This window comes from Marmota marmota, unplaced genomic scaffold, assembly GCF_001458135.2.
Source record: "Marmota marmota marmota unplaced genomic scaffold, marMar, whole genome shotgun sequence".
Lineage (NCBI taxonomy): Eukaryota > Metazoa > Chordata > Mammalia > Rodentia > Sciuridae > Marmota > Marmota marmota.
Window position 1 is genome coordinate 45,212,884 of NW_026000174.1, and position 17,678 is coordinate 45,230,561.

Sequence of the window (17,678 nt, forward strand, 5' to 3'; positions counted from 1 at the left end):
TATATAGGGTGAGGGGGTGTTGGGGATAATGGGACTTTTTTTTTTTTACAGTTCTCAAGGAACATTTATTGTCCATGATCTCATTTGATCTCCTCAACCGTCCTGGGAGGCTGTTGGAGGACACATGTCCTCATTTTATACCTGGAAAAACTGGCCCTTGGAGGGGGGTAAGACTGGGCCAGGGTCCTCAGTGGAACCAGCCCACCCTGAGGGCGCTCCCTGCAGTTCCTTGCTCGGTTGCAGATGCTGACCTTCTTTGCTCACAAGCCTGGGGGAGCTCAAGTGAACCCTGACTCACTAAGGGTTAAGCCACAAAAACTCTTTTATGAGTGGTAACCATTTAAAGTGCCCTGTAAAACAGGGCCCCTCACCACTCTGCTGCTTTCCCTTGGAAAGTGGGGCTGGCATGGAGCAGGGTCTGTGCCCACAGGTCAGGTCAGCCTCGGGGGTGGGGGTGGCAACAGGGCGGCTCTGACCCTATAGTTCTGAAGGCTTTTCTGTGAGGTAGGTGTAGTTCTGGATGCTTCCAGAAGCTTATGGTGAGAAATGCCACCTACTCTGAAGACAGGAGCCTGTGGGCATCGGGCTAGAAGCTGAGAACTGACTTGAGACACTTAGTTAATTCTTTTTTTTTTTTTTTTCTAATTACCTGACAAGTTCTCTACATAACCAGCTTGTGTGCTTGTCTGGTTACATTTTGAATATGTTCTCACTTTTTTTCAAGCAGGAAAAGTGAGGATCAGAAGGTTTTGGGCTAGACAGATTGGAACACAGGGTCATCTGTAGTTAGCAGGGACCTGGATTCTAAGCCTGCATCTCCTGACTCTGTAGCTGTTGCCGGGGTGCTTTGCCCCCTATACAGCCTGCCTTCTGCTGGTTAGGAAGCAGTGAATATACCCTGAGCTGGCTGAGGATGTGGCTCACAGATGACCTGGGCAGGTGTTGCTCCTGCTGAAATGGCCACTTGGAAATGGCCCTGCAGGTGAATCCTCATGAAAGAATTTCAGGGAAGTCTCCCCCCACCTGGAAGGCCAGTGGATCCCTGCAAATGGGCGGGGCTGGGAGCTCCGGCTCTTTCAGGGTTAAACAGTAACCTTTCCGCTGCTTGTGGTTGAGCAAATGCTGCCAAGGAGTAAGCCCAGCCTTGAGCAAACAACAGCCAGGGCCCTGTGCCCTTCCCTCCCTCCCCCCAGCCACCCCTTCTGGGGACTTGAAGGTTTTCTTTTGCCTTGAAGTCCCCAGACTGATTTTTTCACCTTTAGGGCAATTGGTCTAGAAAGTGGGGTGAGAAAATGCCCAGTTATTGTAAAAAATAAAAAAGAAAAAAAAAAAAAAGAAAAAGAAAGAGGAAGGTTTGGCCTGAGTTGGTTTTCCTTCTCTGAAGGTGAGCATCAAAGAGTTTTCTAGAAAGAACTTAAGAATTGGTATAGTCATCTTATTGAAATTTCCAGATGGGGAAACAGGCCCAGCGTTGTTTCTGGTTCAGGTTATCCAGAGAGGTAGTGACTCTCTGCATCATAACACCTGTCCTACTTAATAGTGGCCTACTTCTGTGCCAAGTGCTTGAGGTACAGAAACTCATTTGTTCTCCAACCAATGTCCAGGTTAGATAGAATCATCTGCACTTTACCTATGAGGAAACTGGGGTTCAGGGAAGTTAGGAAATTTGTGTGAAGTAGTGCTAATATGAGCTAGTAGGAGGGAGAGGTGGAATCAACTCCACATCTCCTGGGTTGACTCAAAACTCTTCTCAGACATAGAAGCCAGCTCCCCTGTCGTCTTCCCACCCCGTGGTCCCTTTGAATTACAATACCCATCATTCCTGGCTTATCTTTCTGTCTCCACCTTCCACTTAGGTTGGATTCAAACCTAATTATTTATCAAGTAACAAAGATGATGATGTTAATAATCGTCACAAGTGTTTGCGTGCAGCCTAGTTCAACCCTTAATCAATGCTCTGTCCCTGGTGCCTAGGACAGTGAGTGCCCAGCTCTTCACTGATTTGATAAATATTTGTTGAATCAATGAATACATGAACACATCTTTCTGCTTTGTCCAGGCCCCTTTTCTACCCTCCCCGCCCACCCCTGAAGGCCCTATATCAAAGCAGAGGAGTGAAGTTCAATTGGGGCCTGGGGATGGCAAGGCTAGAATGACCCTGGGTCCACAACTCCAATCTGAGGATGCAAAGTTTCCCCCAAACCATCAGAAACATTTCCATGATGTGAAGTAATCAACTCCTGTCCCCACCTCAACGTTTTCTAAAGAGCAAGTGACTTTTACAGCCTCTGGGAGTGCTCAATAACTTTCTGGAAACAGCCTGCTCTTCCTTTGAATTATTGCACACACCCTGGGGCTTTGGTCTGTGATGGGGAGGGTGCCCAACTTTGGGGCAGGGATGTCACAAATGCAGGACAATTGAAGGCAATATTTTTAAAGTATAAAATTCTTACATGGTTTAAAGGCCCATGGAGGAAAACTCTTTTCCTGGGTCCTTTAACTGAGAAAATGAGTCCATGGGCTTAGGAAGTCACCCTGAGGTCGGCTTGAAAGCCTATTGAATTCTCCAGATCTCTAACAGGAGAAGAGCAAGTCAGAACTTCTACCAGAGAGAAGGGAAAAAAAATAATGTTCTTTACCAGAAATGGGCTGTACCTATTAGATAAACCAAATGATTTCCGATATTATCTCAAAGGCAAAATATTTAAGGATCTCTACTAAAATATGACGGAGGCCCTTGGACCTCAGCAGGTATCTGTACTAAGGCAATGAACATTTCTGGGTCCCCAGGTGCAGGCTGCTTAGGTGTGTGGGGATCTGCGAATGTCCGGTTGCAGACAGAGTTCCTGCATAGGTGCTGGGTCTGAAATTTCACCGATTGAAATTCAGCTTTAAATAAAATCTCTTAAGGCTCTTTTGGAGCATTTTCACTCTTAAAAAAAAAAAAAAAAAAAACCTTGGATGCTGTCCAGACTTGCCCTGGGAGCAGGTATTGCTTTTCCTCCTGTTTCATTCCTGATCAGAGATTATTCATTTATGAATGGGTGGCTGTAAAAACTTGCCTCATGCATATGAAAATTGAACCTGGAAATTTTTAATTGCCATGAGTTTTGCTTTTACGGAAAGGGCTGTGGCAGTGGGTGGGAGGACACATTCTTTCCTTTTTTTCTTTTTCTTCCTAAATTAACTCTCTGATCTGCACCCTCCAATGACATTTGTCCAAGAGTCACTGTCTGAATGGGCTCTCTGCTCCCCTTACAGATCATGATTCTGGAAGGAAGTGGTGTAATGAATCTCAACCCCAGCAATAGCCTCCTCCACCAGCAGCCGGCCTGGACAGACAGCTACCCCACGTGCAATGGTAAGGGGCCATGTGGGTTTGGGGGTCACTGCTCAAGGGCATTCTCCTTTTGCTTGAATCCCCCAACCTGATATTTGAAAACTGCAGATTTCCTTCAGCAGAGGCCATGGGGAACAGAAGGAATGGAGAAAACCCTTTTTGTGTGTGATGTATTGGGGATGGAATCCAGGCCCTTCTGCATGCTAAGCTTGCACTCTCCCATCCCCAGCCCTGAGAAAACTCTTAATACTGCAGTTCTCTGTAGGTTCTCAGAGCTCCAGAGAAAAGCGCATTTGAGATATTCCACTGTCTCCTCCCAGAATGCAGGGTTCCAGGTTGGCAGCCTGGCAGTGATGGTGCTAGAAGAACTGCCCAAAGGGAAGACTCCTTGTTGAAGTTCAACAGTGTTTGGTTGGGATAGCAAGATAGGAAGGGGGAAGTGTGTGTGTGTGTAGTGGGAGAAGCATGGAGGTCAGGGATGAGGGGATTATAGCGGTTTGTCTTTTAGTTCACCTTCCAGTCGCCTTGCTGATTAAGGGGAGAGAAATTGCTTAGGAACCAGGTGCCCTCCTTTAGTGATTTAGTCTAGCACACATTGATTGACAGAGGGAGAACCTTATGGTTAGGCTGGTAGAGGGTGTGGTGGTCAAGCCTGTGGCTTACGGTGGAATCTGGACAGAACATACCTGCTGAATGAAAGACCATCCTGCAGTACGGGCGTTCAGTTGAGGCAGGCCATGGGGCAGCCAGAGGTGCTGGACTTATGAGGCTCTGGGGCTTAACCCACCCCATACCTGTTGCTAATCTCCCCACCAGAGGCTCTGCGGCTGGTTTGCCTTGGAACATGGACAGAGCCTGTCCGTAAAGCGTAGTCTGAGAAGCGGGAGTGGGAAGGTAATGGGGAGGGAGTGACAGTCTCTCAGAAGCAGCTGGTCCATGTGGAGCTCCACCTCTTTTAATTTGGAATCCCAGCCAAACATGTTAGAAAGCACCAACAGGTGTCCTTCTGGTTTGATGGCTAGTCCCACCAAACTGCTGCCTTTCCTGGCAGTGATACTTTTTTCTGTTGCAGGTTTTAGATCCCCTGTGGGGACCTGGAAGAAAGGTCCCAAATATGACATCTCCAGGTCCCTGGATCCTTGATTAGGACAGAATGTCCTCCCGTTTGCTTGGGAGAAAACTGGAGCAATGTTTGAACAGGGTGTAGAATTTGGGGATTGCTTTTTATTTCTTAAGCTCCAGAGACTCCAAGGAGGATTGAAAGAGAGAGGAAGGAGACAGCTGAGTGACAGGGAAGATCAGAACTCAATGGATTTTCAGTTTTTCTCCTGAAATTCAGGAATCTGATGAATTCTCTGGTTGTCTATGTATCTTCCCAGACAACTTCAGACAAAATTCTTGGATTCTCTCAAGTTTGAACAGGATGCAATTTTAGCCTTCTTCTTTACACTAGACCCTATTAAGTTTGCAGAAGAGATTATTCCAGGTCTGTCACTGGGTGATTGAAAATTGTTGCTTTTGTTGGCAAATCCAATCCTATGCTGTGAGAGCCACACAATTATTTTAGGGGGAAAAAAAAGGTCATATGTTTAGAGAGCTACAAAAAATATATATCCTATCCTTAAACAACTGAGTTTGGACACCAAAATAATTGGGGAACAAGGAAACATCTGGTCTAAATTCTCTGTTTTTGTACATTTGGGAAGAGTTCTATATAACCAAATTTTTGGACTAGAATTTTTCCCATCTTCACTCTTACCCCCATGGTTGGCCTCCTGTTTAGGGCCCAAGCTGAGGGTCTAGCTCTGCATTTATTTGGCTGTGAAACATGAGGAGTGAAGCTCATCTTGGAGGTGGCAGATATTACCAATGTTAGTTACCTTGTGCCCTAAATGATCTTGACCTTCTGCTCTTGTTGCTTCAGAGATCAGAAAACAAAGGGTGAATTCTGAGCAGGATGAGAAAAAGTGGGATTGAGTTGGAACATTCCCCCTTTGGTTTGTCCTCTGGGGGGTGCTGGGGGTAGGCCATGGTTGTTACAGAGATCAAGCCTTTTGGAGCACTGTGTCACCTTGTCATTACACAGACCAGCAGCAGCAGCAGCAGCAGCATGGGGAAGTTTGTTAAGATGCAGAAACTCAGGCCTTACCCCAGATCGACTGAATGAGAATCTGCATTTGAGCAGAGTTCCCCATGATTCGTGATCACATTAAATTTTGAGAAGGGCCAGGTGCAGTGGCCCACACCTGTAATCCCAACAGCTGGGGAGGTTGAGGCAGGAGGATCCTGAGTTCAAAGCCAGTCTCAGCAAAAGTGAGGTGCTAAGCAACTCAGTGAGACTCTGTCTATAAACAAAATACAATAGGACTGGGGATATGGCTCAGTGGCCAAGTGTCCTGAGTTCAGTACCAAAAAAAAAAAAAAAAAGTGAGAAGGATTGATCCACATGGCTTTGAAGGAACAGTTAGAGGCAGTTTCTTTACAAATGCATTTTTCTTTATTAGTTCATGTCTTGAGTTTGTGTCATTGTCAGTTGGATTTCCCCTTCTTCAGATTAGAGAGATATAATAGCATCTGTCCCTGGCTGCTGCCCTTCCTTGCTTTTCTTGAAAGAGATAGCCTCCTCTTTGCCTCCATTTTCAAGAGGACCATACAATCTCTCAGCCCTGTAACATGGCCCCGGAGCTGGCTCTCTGTTCTCCAACCCCCAAAAACTTTGGGTCAACTACGTGATGTTCTCTTAAGTGAGCAGGACAGAGTCACATACCTAGATGTTTAGCACATGACAGGCTCAGCCATATTTATTGACCTGAATGAACTTCACTGCTTCACTGTATCTGGACTAGTCATCTTTACCTATACCTGACATTGCTTCCAATTCCTACATTATTTCTTCTTCTGGCAAAAATCCCACTGAATAAATATATAGTGAACATTTTCTATGGAAAGGGATCTGAGGCAGTTTTCATGGGAGATATGAATTGGGGAGAGCAGAGTTCATGACCTTGGGTGTACAGTTTACAAAGAGGACTAAGACAGAACTTAGAGAACTATGAAGAAGAGCAGAACGTGACAAATGCCATTTAGCGAAATACCAAGCATGTCTCCTGGAGGCCCAGAGGACAGTGAGCCCCTGATGCAAGTTGCAGGGACACTGATGGCTTTGTGGGTGATCAGAGTTTCAAAGATGGGAATCCAACAGGAATAAGAGTAGAATGCAAAGGGGACTGAAAGAATGGTACAGAAAAAAAATGAGAGTCAAAGTTCTCTTGAAAAGTAGTGAAGATCCTCAATGCCTGGCTTGCTAGTTTTATACCTAAGTATGGTGGAAACTGGAGGTAATTGAGGGTAACTGAGAAGGGAAGTAACATGACAGCAGCTACTGTAACCAGTGCGAGGCAATAAAGATGTCAGCACGTTAGCAGATAAATGATGGGGACCACTTGTGGGAGAAGCAAAGGCATCATAGAGAAAAGAACCTTAACTTCTAGCTTCATTGATGGTTTAAAATGGTCTGGGGTTGGAGGTGTATTTGTACATGCCTGTATGAATGTATGCAAGAGAAAAAAGGTGGGGGGACTATAGTTGGCCCTCTAAATCTAAGGGTTCTGCATTTGCAGATTCAACTAACCTTAGATTAAAAATGTGTCTTTACTGAATATATACAGACTTGTCTTCTCCTCGTTTCCTAGGGAACATGCTATAACAATTATTTATGTAGTATTTATGTTGTATGATGGATTCTAAGTAATCTAGAGATGACTTAAAATATGTGGGAGGAATTGTGTAGGTCGTCTGCAAATATCATAGCATTTTATATGAGGGATTGGAGTATCCATTAGGAGCCCTGGCACCAATTTCCCAGGGATACAGAGAGACAGAAGTGTGTGGATAATAAGCTAATAAGTTGCTGAAACTATAGCAATGTTTAAACTTTTGTAGCATTTTTGGGGGTGGGTGGGGAGTGAGCTCAGAGCATTTGAGGTCTCATATTCTTATCTACATGAAGTCACAGAGGCTAAATGATCGCCCCGCCACAGTTGGGAAGAACCACATTTTGCAAGCCTCCTGTGCAGAACCCATTGCATGTTCCGACGCCCTCGCTGATGCACAAGGGCTTGGGTCATGTTCCCAAGACATCTGCCAGCCAGCATCCCTGTGTCTGAGCCTGTGCCCTGGAGCAACCAGGGGCCACTCACAGGGCCACCTCTTGTTTTTCAGTATCCAGTGGGTTTTTCGGAGGCCAGTGGCATGAAATCCATCCTCAGTACTGGACCAAGTACCAGGTGTGGGAGTGGCTTCAGCACCTGCTGGACACCAACCAGCTGGATGCCAGTTGCATCCCATTCCAGGAGTTCGACATCAATGGAGAGCACCTCTGCAGCATGAGCTTGCAGGAGTTCACCAGGGCGGCAGGCACCGCGGGGCAGCTGCTCTACAGCAACCTGCAGCATCTCAAGTGGAATGGTGACTACCCCTCTTCCTACCCTGCTGGGAGGCAGCTGGGAAGCGCAGGGGCTCCGCGGCTGGCTGGGCTCTTGTGGAGACAACAAAGCATGGTCTCACCTCCAAACTGTCATTTCCCAAGACAGGAAATTAGACGGGAGGTGAGAGGACAGGAGTGAAGCCTAGGGTACAAATCATGTCTAATCCCTTCTAAACATGATGTAATTTAATTCTCTCCTTATATTAATTTTCAGGGAGACAAGGGTTGGCTGGGTGCTCATGGAATACTTACTACCCCTAGACAAACTTTTCTTTTACCTTTTTTTTAACAGAGGTCAGCAGTTTAGTTACCAACTATTTGCTTGTTAAAGATGATCACGATTACTTAACGAACCAAGAAATAAAAACCCTTTTACTTGAGTTCTTAAAATAGGGGCCTAGAATAGTAAGAAGATATATGAAATGAGATCTGCATGTTTGGGAGGAGAGAAGTTTCACTGTATTTCAGCAGATTCTTAAAAATTCTGTAACATAAAAGAAAAAAAAGAATGAAAAAAAGTTAGAATGAATTATTTCTGCAATGATGCTGCCCTACAGCCTCAAGTGTCTCTCCCAATGTCATCTTGCACACCGAGAGGCCACCACTCCAAAAGCTACCCACTGGTGGTGGCTTGTCCACACACGCATATTCTACACTGACTTGTAAGACCCAGCAGGACAGACAACTCCTCTTGCAGAATGCTTTGACACTGGCATGAAGTTCTTCTAATAGTGGCTGTAAAAAACCAGCCCCTCTGAGAACTGGGACATGTTGCATTGATTACTAAAAGCTGGTGATCTGGCCCGTCCACAGGGGAAAGAGTACTTATGTCTTAGGAGAACCTGTATTTGCAAGTTATTAGGGCTCAGGAAATGTGAGTTCCAGAACTTGAGGCAGAGGCAGACCCTGACAGCTGCCATCCACACTGAGCGCAGCCCGAGTCCAGCTGTGCAGCTGGCAGCTGGGGTGGCCATTGCGGATGACCTCATCCCGGGCCCCGGCACTCCCTTCTTCTCACCCACCTCATGGCGCTGGTTGCTCATGTTTCTTTTACTAGAATCAAACCAAACAAGACTCTATAAATAACCCCCAGGAGTCTTCAGAAAGACCAGGCTTATAATTGAAGAATTAAAAATATTTACCTCCCCACCTCCAATTAAGTCCACTCCTTTAAAGCTTTGCTCTGATTGAAGCCTGAGGCAGGGAGACCTGGGAGGTGTTGTGGCCACCTTTGACCTTCCGTCTTTGACCTTCTGTGACTTGCTTGGTCTCCCACAGGCTGCTGTCACCTCTGAGAGCCTAATGGACAGATGTTTCCCCCTTGTTTTGTTGTTTGCTTTTTTGCAGATGTTTTACTTACTTACATTTATTGAGTATTTATTTATATTAGGCACTCATCGAATGACCTTAGGACAAACTAAATATTGTAGCCGTATTTTAGATGGGAAATCTGAAGGTCAGAGAAGTTAGAGGCTTGACCTGTACTCCTGAGATAGTCATAATCTATCTGGAGAGGAGGAAAATTCTAGATTCACTTGCATGTATGTGTGCTTTTATATACTGTGTAGCATGAGAGGGGTTTCAAACAAACACAGGACTAGGTGGTGGGCACCACTTGGCCACATGCTGGAGGCATAAACAAGGGAAAATTCACTGCATTTTATCCAGATGTATTGAAGAATCAAGCTGGTTAAATCAAAATGACTTGATCTGTATTCTCCTTTCCATTTCATGTCATATCTTAGTATGGGAAAATATCTTAGAGGTCATCGATGGACTCTATCTAGTAAAATTCCCTAAATTCATGATGAGAAACCTGAGACCCAAAGAAGTGAATGCCTTCCACCTGGGAATGGAAAAACTGGTCTTCTGACTTCTGAAATTCTAGGTCCACCATACTAGATGTCTTCTCTCTACAATGCCAAATAATTCAATTAGATAATGGGTGACCTAGGCTGATGATTTATGGGGCTAGGGACAGACTCCAGACTGGAGTGTGTAGAGGCCGAGAGGGAAGCCCCCTACCATGAGCAAACCTAGGTGGTCAGGCAGGAAAACGGCAGAAGCTCTTCAGAGAAGCCAGCCTGTCCTTATTTAAGCATCAAGTTTTGGCTTCATCTGGGTCCCCTCTGACTTTAGCATTCTGTCCTTCACAGGCCAGTGCAGCAGTGACCTGTTCCAGTCCACACACAATGTCATTGTCAAGACTGAACAGACCGGTGAGTGGCAGGAGATTCCGGGAGCCAAGTTGGCTAGACAAAGCCCTGGGAAGAAAAATGGGGAGGGAACACCGGAGAGAGCGTGGGAGGAGGTGTAGGCAGGAGACCCAGAGAAGCCACTTTCCTGCCTGTCTCCAGTGGACCACCCTTCCAGGAGCCTCATATCCGTGCCCTGGGACCAGCGATCACCCACGCTTTCCGGGCCTCCTTTCTGCCCAGACTTCTCTGCTTCCTTCTGCAGGTCAGCCTGGTAGCTGGGAGAGGGCAGATTCTAAGATGGGCTTCCTCCCCAGAAAAAGAGTAAGGGGATTAGACTTGGAAAATTCAGAAAAGCAAGGCGAGGAAAGAGGAAGGGTCAATGTCTCCTCTTCTCCCCCTCCTCCCTAAATGGGAGTCTGTTCACCAGGAAGGGTTGGAGGGATTGCTGAGTTGGCATTGTGGTTAGTGTAGTTTCTGGCCCTAGGGAGCTTCCCTGGGGACGGCCAAAGGCACTGTGGAGCCCAGCTCCTGCCTTAAAGACATTTTCACAGGAGAGATGCCCTGGGCTCTGAGCAGAGTCTACAGTCCTCTAATATCCATGTTCATTTTGGTCCCCTTTCCTCTGTCCTAAATCTCTCTCCCAGAGCTTTCCCCACAGTCTGCCACCATGATAAAACAGTGCAGGTGCCACTGCTCCCAGGTCACTCCCTATGTCCACATCAGGGAGATTTCGAGCCACGTGGGCTGACCAAGTTGGACACAGGCCTCCCTGAGGGTTGCGTGCTAGTCACCAAGGACAGAATTTGACCTGGGGGTGATTTGTGAGTCACTTGGCACCAAAATTAGCCCATGCAGTTATTTACTCTTTTATAAGGGGACTGGTCTACCATTATTAAAGAAAAAAAACAATAGCTGCTAAGCATGTTAATTAGGCCTCCTTAGCCCTGCCCTCTCTCTACAGACTGGGGGAGGGGTTCCCGAATGGCCTGTGCTTTATAGGTCTGCCCTAGCCCCAGAGATGACGCAGGGTGTGGCTAAGAAGATCCCTTGCAAATGCACTCGACCCTACTGATGACCCCTCTAGAGGAGACAGGGTATATTGGAGACGTCCCAAGAACTTGGCCACCCCTCCCTGGCCACCCAGCCATTCTTGTGCTGCCAGTTCAGAAAAGCTGAGCTGAAGGGTGGAGAAGGTCCACCCTGGGAGGAGGGGATGAGAGGCTCCTGGAGGGGCCAACACCCCCAAACCTCTTTGGTTCAGTTTGTTTTCAGAGACAACAACAGGTGTATGAGGTGACCCAACAAGGAGAGAGGGTGTAACCCCAAGAGATTGGGCTTGGGGTGCCCAAACACGTAGCTATTAGTTCAAACACCAGCTAAATCCCTATGTCGTAAACAGGAGGACTTAGCCAGTGAGTCAGGTTTTATACCATTTATGCTATAAAAACAAAATGAAACTCGGCCAGTGGCTTACCACCCCAGCCCTACAACTCAGAACCTGGCCAGCAGGGGAGTGGAGGGCAGCCTGCAAATGCAGGGAAAGGAAATCAGGAAACTTGGGTGGGTGGGGAGAATAAGGGGAAGAATCTTGACCAACTTCGAAAGGGAATGCTTGTGTTGGAGACCAGCCTGGTTATGGGGGCTGGGTGGGAGCTGGGCTTCATCTGGGGCAAGGAGAGGAGAGTTTCCTTCGAATAGGAACTCTGGAGAATATTCGGAGAGAGATGTGCTTCCCTGGCGTGCAGGAGAAGGACAGGTTGCTGGGCAGCCCTTCTTCTTCTTTTTTTTTTTTTTAAACATCATGTCACCACTTAAGCTAACTGGAGAGACCTAAAGGAAGTCGGTTGACACCTAATGTAAAGGGGATTCTCTCTGGATTTTAGTCATGAAGAGACCCTGATAAGGCTGATCAGACCTTTACTGAAAGACACATTCACCCAGGAAGATATCCACAGGAAAAAATGAGCTCACTGCTCACTTATTATACATTTATTTGTCCCGAACCAGGCTTTCCTTCCTCCCCAGGGTAAAAATATTCTGGGGATTATATAGTAGAGTGTAAGACTAAGCCAGGGGAGGCTGGAAATAATCTAAGGAAATCAGAGCGTTGGTCAAGGACAGGTGTGGATCACATGGAGGGCACCCTAGCAAGGCTGTTCACATATGGCGCCCGATGAACTGTGGGATGGCATCATTTAAAAAGCGATGTGTAGCTGAAGCACACTGTTGCCTTTTTCTTGGGGGGATACCCTTCTTCCCATGCCTCTCTGAAGGGCAGTGACTTGGAAGGGGCAGGTTCTTCACCCTGGGAATAAGGGTTGTTGATCTTCCCCCATTTTCTATTCTTTCTAGACCCTTCCATCATGAACACTTGGAAAGAAGAAAACTATTTATATGACACCAACTATGGTAGCACAGTAGGTAACTAACTCCCCAACACGGAAGGCCCTTTGACATTCTTAGTTTGATGGTCCAGTGGCCACACTGTGGTGTTGTAAGAAGGGGGGTATTAATGCCCTTTATTTTTTCATTGCTGCAGACTTGTTGGACAGCAAAACTTTCTGCAGGGCCCAGATCTCCATGACAACCACTGGTCACCTTCCTGTTGGTAAGTTCTCCTGACATCGGAGGCTGGACATGCAAGTGCTAACAGAGAATTAGTGAGAATGACCAACATCCTCCATTTCCACTTTGCTGGAGTCTTGCTCATGAAAAGGCTGAGAAAGGAATTGAGTGGGCTTTTATAAAGGCAGATCTGCTTTTGAGGCAATTTGCATGCATTGAAGAGGACCAGTAGGGATTCCTATAGGAAAAATGTTTGTCTTCCGTGACACCAGTCACTCATATGACAACAAAAGTTGTTCATGCTTTCCTCCATTTTTAACATAAATCTGCTCTTGGGATATATCTGATAAAATTATTTATATTTATGAGAGAGAAGGCTATGATTAATTCTCAACTACATTTGAACATTCGTTTCAAACTGCAGCTGGCTTTAGGGGAAGAATATCTAACCATGGAATCCAGAGTCCTTTGAATTTGTGGTGGTGGTCTCTGTGTGGAGGAGTAGGCATTGGAAATTTCCAGAATCCCAATGATCATGCGTTTTTCTCAGTTTTTTAGTTTCACCCTGCAGTTCTCTGTGATATGTCAGAGCCCTGTCAATTATGTTCACATTGGTTGCATTTGGTTAAGATTGGATGCAATGGGGTTTATCCATGTCTCCTAGACAAGGTATACCAAGTGAGAGGGTTGGCATGTGGGGATTCTGGAAGAAGGGCTTTCAGATGACAACCCCCCACATATAGGTACATTAGCATGTACAGAGTATGAATCAGTTGAACAAAAGATATTTTGCTGTCCCTTGACCTGGGGACAAGCTTCTGCATATCTTTGGGTCTATAAAATATAGAGTGTGGACATCAGTTGCAAGATAAGTGCCCTCCTGCAAGAATTGAATTTGGGTTAACTTCATGACTGGGATTTAGTTGCTTTGTGAAATAAAGCATGAAATTAAACAACAAACCTTACTCTTTTTTTTCCCCCTTCTTTTGTTGAGTGTGTATTTTTGAGAACTAAAATAACGAAAGTTTTTGGTCTGAGGTTTTGTTCGGGTCAAACCCCTTGAGTGAGACAGGGCCGGGAGCCAGTATAAATGCTTCTGGAATTGAGGTTGAGAATTGAAGCCAATTCATTTCTCTACTTCCTCTCCCTCCAACAGCCCTTAGCATTATGTGTCACTCGAAGTTATTTGTTGAAATTAGGAAGTCAGAGCAAACACGGGAAGGCGGGCAGCGCATGTGCCACTCTGGAGGAGCAGCCCGTGGGGGTGCAGTCTCTGTGGCAATCGCTGCCACCCAGTCAAGACTAAGGGCTTCAGGCTGAGGACACCACCCCAGTCACCCTTGGGTTTCCTCTCAAACTTCCCGAGGTGGCACCTTCCACGTCCTTCCGCTTGGGTCTTTGACTTATGGCAAGAGATTCCAACTAAGAATAAAGTTGAACCAACCACTTCCCACGCCTCAGGGGTTGTCAGGTCGCAGGGCTTCTGGGAAACCTGAGAGCCACAATCTCAGCTCTGCTGCCTCGCAGCCCCGTCCTCCTTCCCCTTTTGTGACTCTGCTCTCTGCTTCTAGAACCTCAGAGCCAACAGGGGCTGGGGGCCAGTTTGTGTTTGCACTTTTGCCGTGATAGGAAATGTGCCACCTCTTGAGCCACCTGTTATATTTTTGGATACTTCTTCTTAAAACGGGTTTTATGAATCTGCTCTCCCTCACCTCCCTGATCCCTGTCCCCAGCCCTGCCCCCCACCTATTCTGCTGTTATAATAGGCTAGACAGTGAGATGAACAGACAAAAACCTCTCTCCGAATTGCTACCTAAAGAATCCATTCAGTGTCTGCAGCTGGCACTCTTAGGAAGAATAGCCCTCCAAGTAGGTTATTAAGCCCAATTTTGCACAGATCAGTTCTTTCAGAAGAGTTTGGTCTCTGCTGGATGGATCCAGAACCGCCCCCCCACCAACCCTAAGACCTCTGCCATGGGCAGAGTCTGTATCTTTCCAGCTGCCATGCAATCCAGTGCAGCTACAGATCTCTCTGTGTCTGAATGCAAGTCACCAGCTGAGCCAGGCGAGGCTCCCTGTAAACTGATGGCCTCTGTGATAAAGGCAGGTGGGGAAGCAAGCAGGCTTTGTTTTGATTTCTGTGTCATCTGCCATTTCATAAAATGGCCGCCGCCAGTGTTCTGATCCGCCCGATAATCCTGCAGCCAGCCATGCCAACCCGGGCTTGATGTGTTTATCTACTGACTTGTCGAGCCTGGAGCTAGGGTGGCATGGTCTATTAGAACGCTGAAATTTGTATATCCCGTAAAGAAATGGCTCACCGCTGAATCATATGCAAATGCCCCTAATCTCTGCTTCTTGCGAAGCAGCGAAGCTCAAGTCATGTTCTCACACTGGCATCATAAACGGGTGGCTGGTGGCTGCCCCTGCCTGGACCCGACGGACCTTGCCCCGGAGTACCTGGGAGGGGAGCCGAGAGAAAGCCAGGCTGGACAGCCTCCCCAGAGCAAGCCATTATTTTATTACCGTGAATCACTTAACCACATGGCTAACTTCAAAGGCCTTGACTTTTATTTTGCGCCACTGGGGAGGACCCAGGGGGAGAGGCTGGTGGTATGGAGGAGGTACATCAAACGATCGGGGTGCTGAGGTGGCTCAGAGATCTCCCCCATGGCCCCTGCATATTGGAACAGCAAGAGGGGACTGGAAGAAATTCGATTTTTCTTTTGCCTTGGGCTGCTTATTCCTCCCTGTGAGTCCAGAATGACCTCGAAGGCTTCGTGTCAGTCATCCCTGTGAGGAAGGGAACAATTTTATTAGTTTTTGTTTGTTTCTTTTTTAATCTTTCCTAAGCTGGATGGAGGCCTAGCCTGGGTACATGGCTGACATCTCCAACAGAAAAATTTCCTCGTGGTTTATCTCACCTGGGGCTTTTTAATCTAGAGTCCACAAACTCTGAAGAGGGCCACAGACCTCTGAAATGACTGACCAAATTCCATAACTGTACACGTATGTGCATATTTTTTTTTTCCTGAGGAGAGTGTCCAGGGTTTTCTTCCTATTCACGAAGGTAACTCAGGCCTGAGTAATTGATTGGGCGTCAGGTCGTAACTCACAGTGATTGAGGAGAGTACAAGGAGAGACACTTGGGTTTTTCTGGGTTCAACCCTGGCTCTGAAATAATAGCCTTGCATCCCTCCTGGATGCCATTTGAAAGAGAGCTCTGCTTGTGGCCTGTTGGGTAAATGCCACTCTTTGTCTACAGGACAACGTGGCCCTGTCAGAGTGATGTATCACTTGGAAACCGGGGTGGGTGCCAGACCTGTTGAATGTTGTCACATCCTGATGGGATGTTGCAACCTGGCCCTGCAGCCTGCAGGGAGGGAGAGTGAAGTCTCCTGTGTTTCCCGAGAATTGATCTTTCTCGATTTCAGAGAAACCCAAGTCAGGTGCAGACCCTCCTGGGGACAACACCTGGAGAGAGGTTCTCAACCACAGTGAGAAGGTTTTCTTCTTCTCCGCTTTTATTCGATCCCTGTTCTCTGTCCTGCCCTGGATTTTGGAGAACCTGCTAGGAACACTGGGTCCTCACAACCCGGGTGATCAGATAGATGGATGGGCCTGTGTGCCCTGGGAAATATGGAATCCCTAGATTGGAATTATATTCTCAACTAATAGAGGCGTTATAAAAGTGAATCTGACTCTTGGCAGGATAGACTTTGAGAAATCTGTTGTGTGCCAAAGTAGGTTGTCATCTGTGGAAATGGCTCAGAACAGAGCTTATGAGTAAAACCTCTGGATTCAATCTGTTGTGTTCACAGCCTGACTCCGCTTTCAGGCTGTGTGACTACACACACGTCATTTGAACTCTCTGTTTCTCAGAGCCTCCATAGCTGTAAATTCTGGACTAGGATAGTGCCTCACAGGGTACTCATAATAGTACTCAGAGTTACTGTAAGAATCACCTAAAGTGATTCATATAACTTAGTACAGTGACAGTGACAGGTACAAAGAAAGTACCCCCAAAACAGTATCCATTGTCTTTTTAACCATTCTAATTAGGAGCTAGTCTGGGTCCATGAACTCTTTTTGAATACTGGACCACTTTTTTTGTACCAGGGATTGTACCCACGAACGCTTAACCACTGAGTCACATCTCCATCCCTTTTCGTTTTCAATTTAGAGACAGGGTCTCACTGAGTTGCTTAGGGCTTTGCTAAATTGCTGAGTCTGGGTAATCCTCCTGCCTCAGCCTCCTGAGCTGCTGGGATTACAGGCGTGCACCATGGCACCCAGCAAACACTAGACTACCCTTGACAAAAAAAAAAAAAAAGAATGCTATGGACTCCTTTCCTTTATGTGCAGTTTTAGTCCAGAATGACCTCGAAGGCTTCATGTGGGTCAGTGAACCCTAGGTTAGGAAGCCCAGATGAAATATGCACTGAAGAGACTTTTCTGGCCGAGGAGTGACTTGTGTTTAGGTCCCTATGTTTGTCTGTCTGTCTTTGTCTGTCAGTCTGTCTCTCTCTTTTTCATACACAGGCACACAGCTTGAGCGTTTGTTTTTCACTTTCTTTTTAATTGACATAATGGTTGAACATACTTCTGGGGTACCGTACGCTAATTTGATGCCTGTGCACAAGGTACAATATCAAATCGGGGTAAGCAGCATTTCCTTCTCCTTAAACTTTTCTCGTTGCTTGGTGTTTGGAAACATCACACCTTTCTCTTCGAGTTCTTTACAAAGTATGTCGTCAATTGCTGTGGACTGTAGTCAGCCCCCTGTGCTTGGTGGGGAGAGGCACAGGAACTGTACCCTCCTCCCTGACTGCATCTTACTCCCTGTCTGTCCTGGTCCTTGTCCTTCCCACTTCCTAGACCCTGGTGGTCAATATTCTACCCTCTGCCTCCCACGTTCTACATATGACAGAGAACGTGCAATATTGGCTGTTTTATTTATTTTTCTAAGAATTTTTACTTCATAGATCCGCCTCTGCCTCCTCCTCTTTGGTGACAATTGAAGAGTTGCCATAATGAGTCACTGGTTAAACTAACCTGTGTTTCCCTAGTCCACGGTGGCCCTCTGTAC

The 17,678-nt window shown here is 46.6% G+C and overlaps 1 protein-coding gene across 2 annotated transcripts in view; it reads left to right on the top strand.

The window, feature by feature from the left end:
• Positions 1-17,678, top strand: part of Ehf (ETS homologous factor) — a 42,268-nt gene that overhangs the window by 17,745 nt on the left and 6,845 nt on the right. For both annotated transcript variants that reach the window (XM_048788577.1, XM_015477765.2), the window contains 5 exons: positions 3,262-3,361; positions 7,562-7,807; positions 9,983-10,045; positions 12,377-12,445; positions 12,564-12,632. In XM_048788577.1, coding sequence (XP_048644534.1) covers positions 3,262-3,361; positions 7,562-7,807; positions 9,983-10,045; positions 12,377-12,445; positions 12,564-12,632 — 547 coding nt within the window. The remainder of the gene's footprint in view (positions 1-3,261; positions 3,362-7,561; positions 7,808-9,982; positions 10,046-12,376; positions 12,446-12,563; positions 12,633-17,678) is intronic.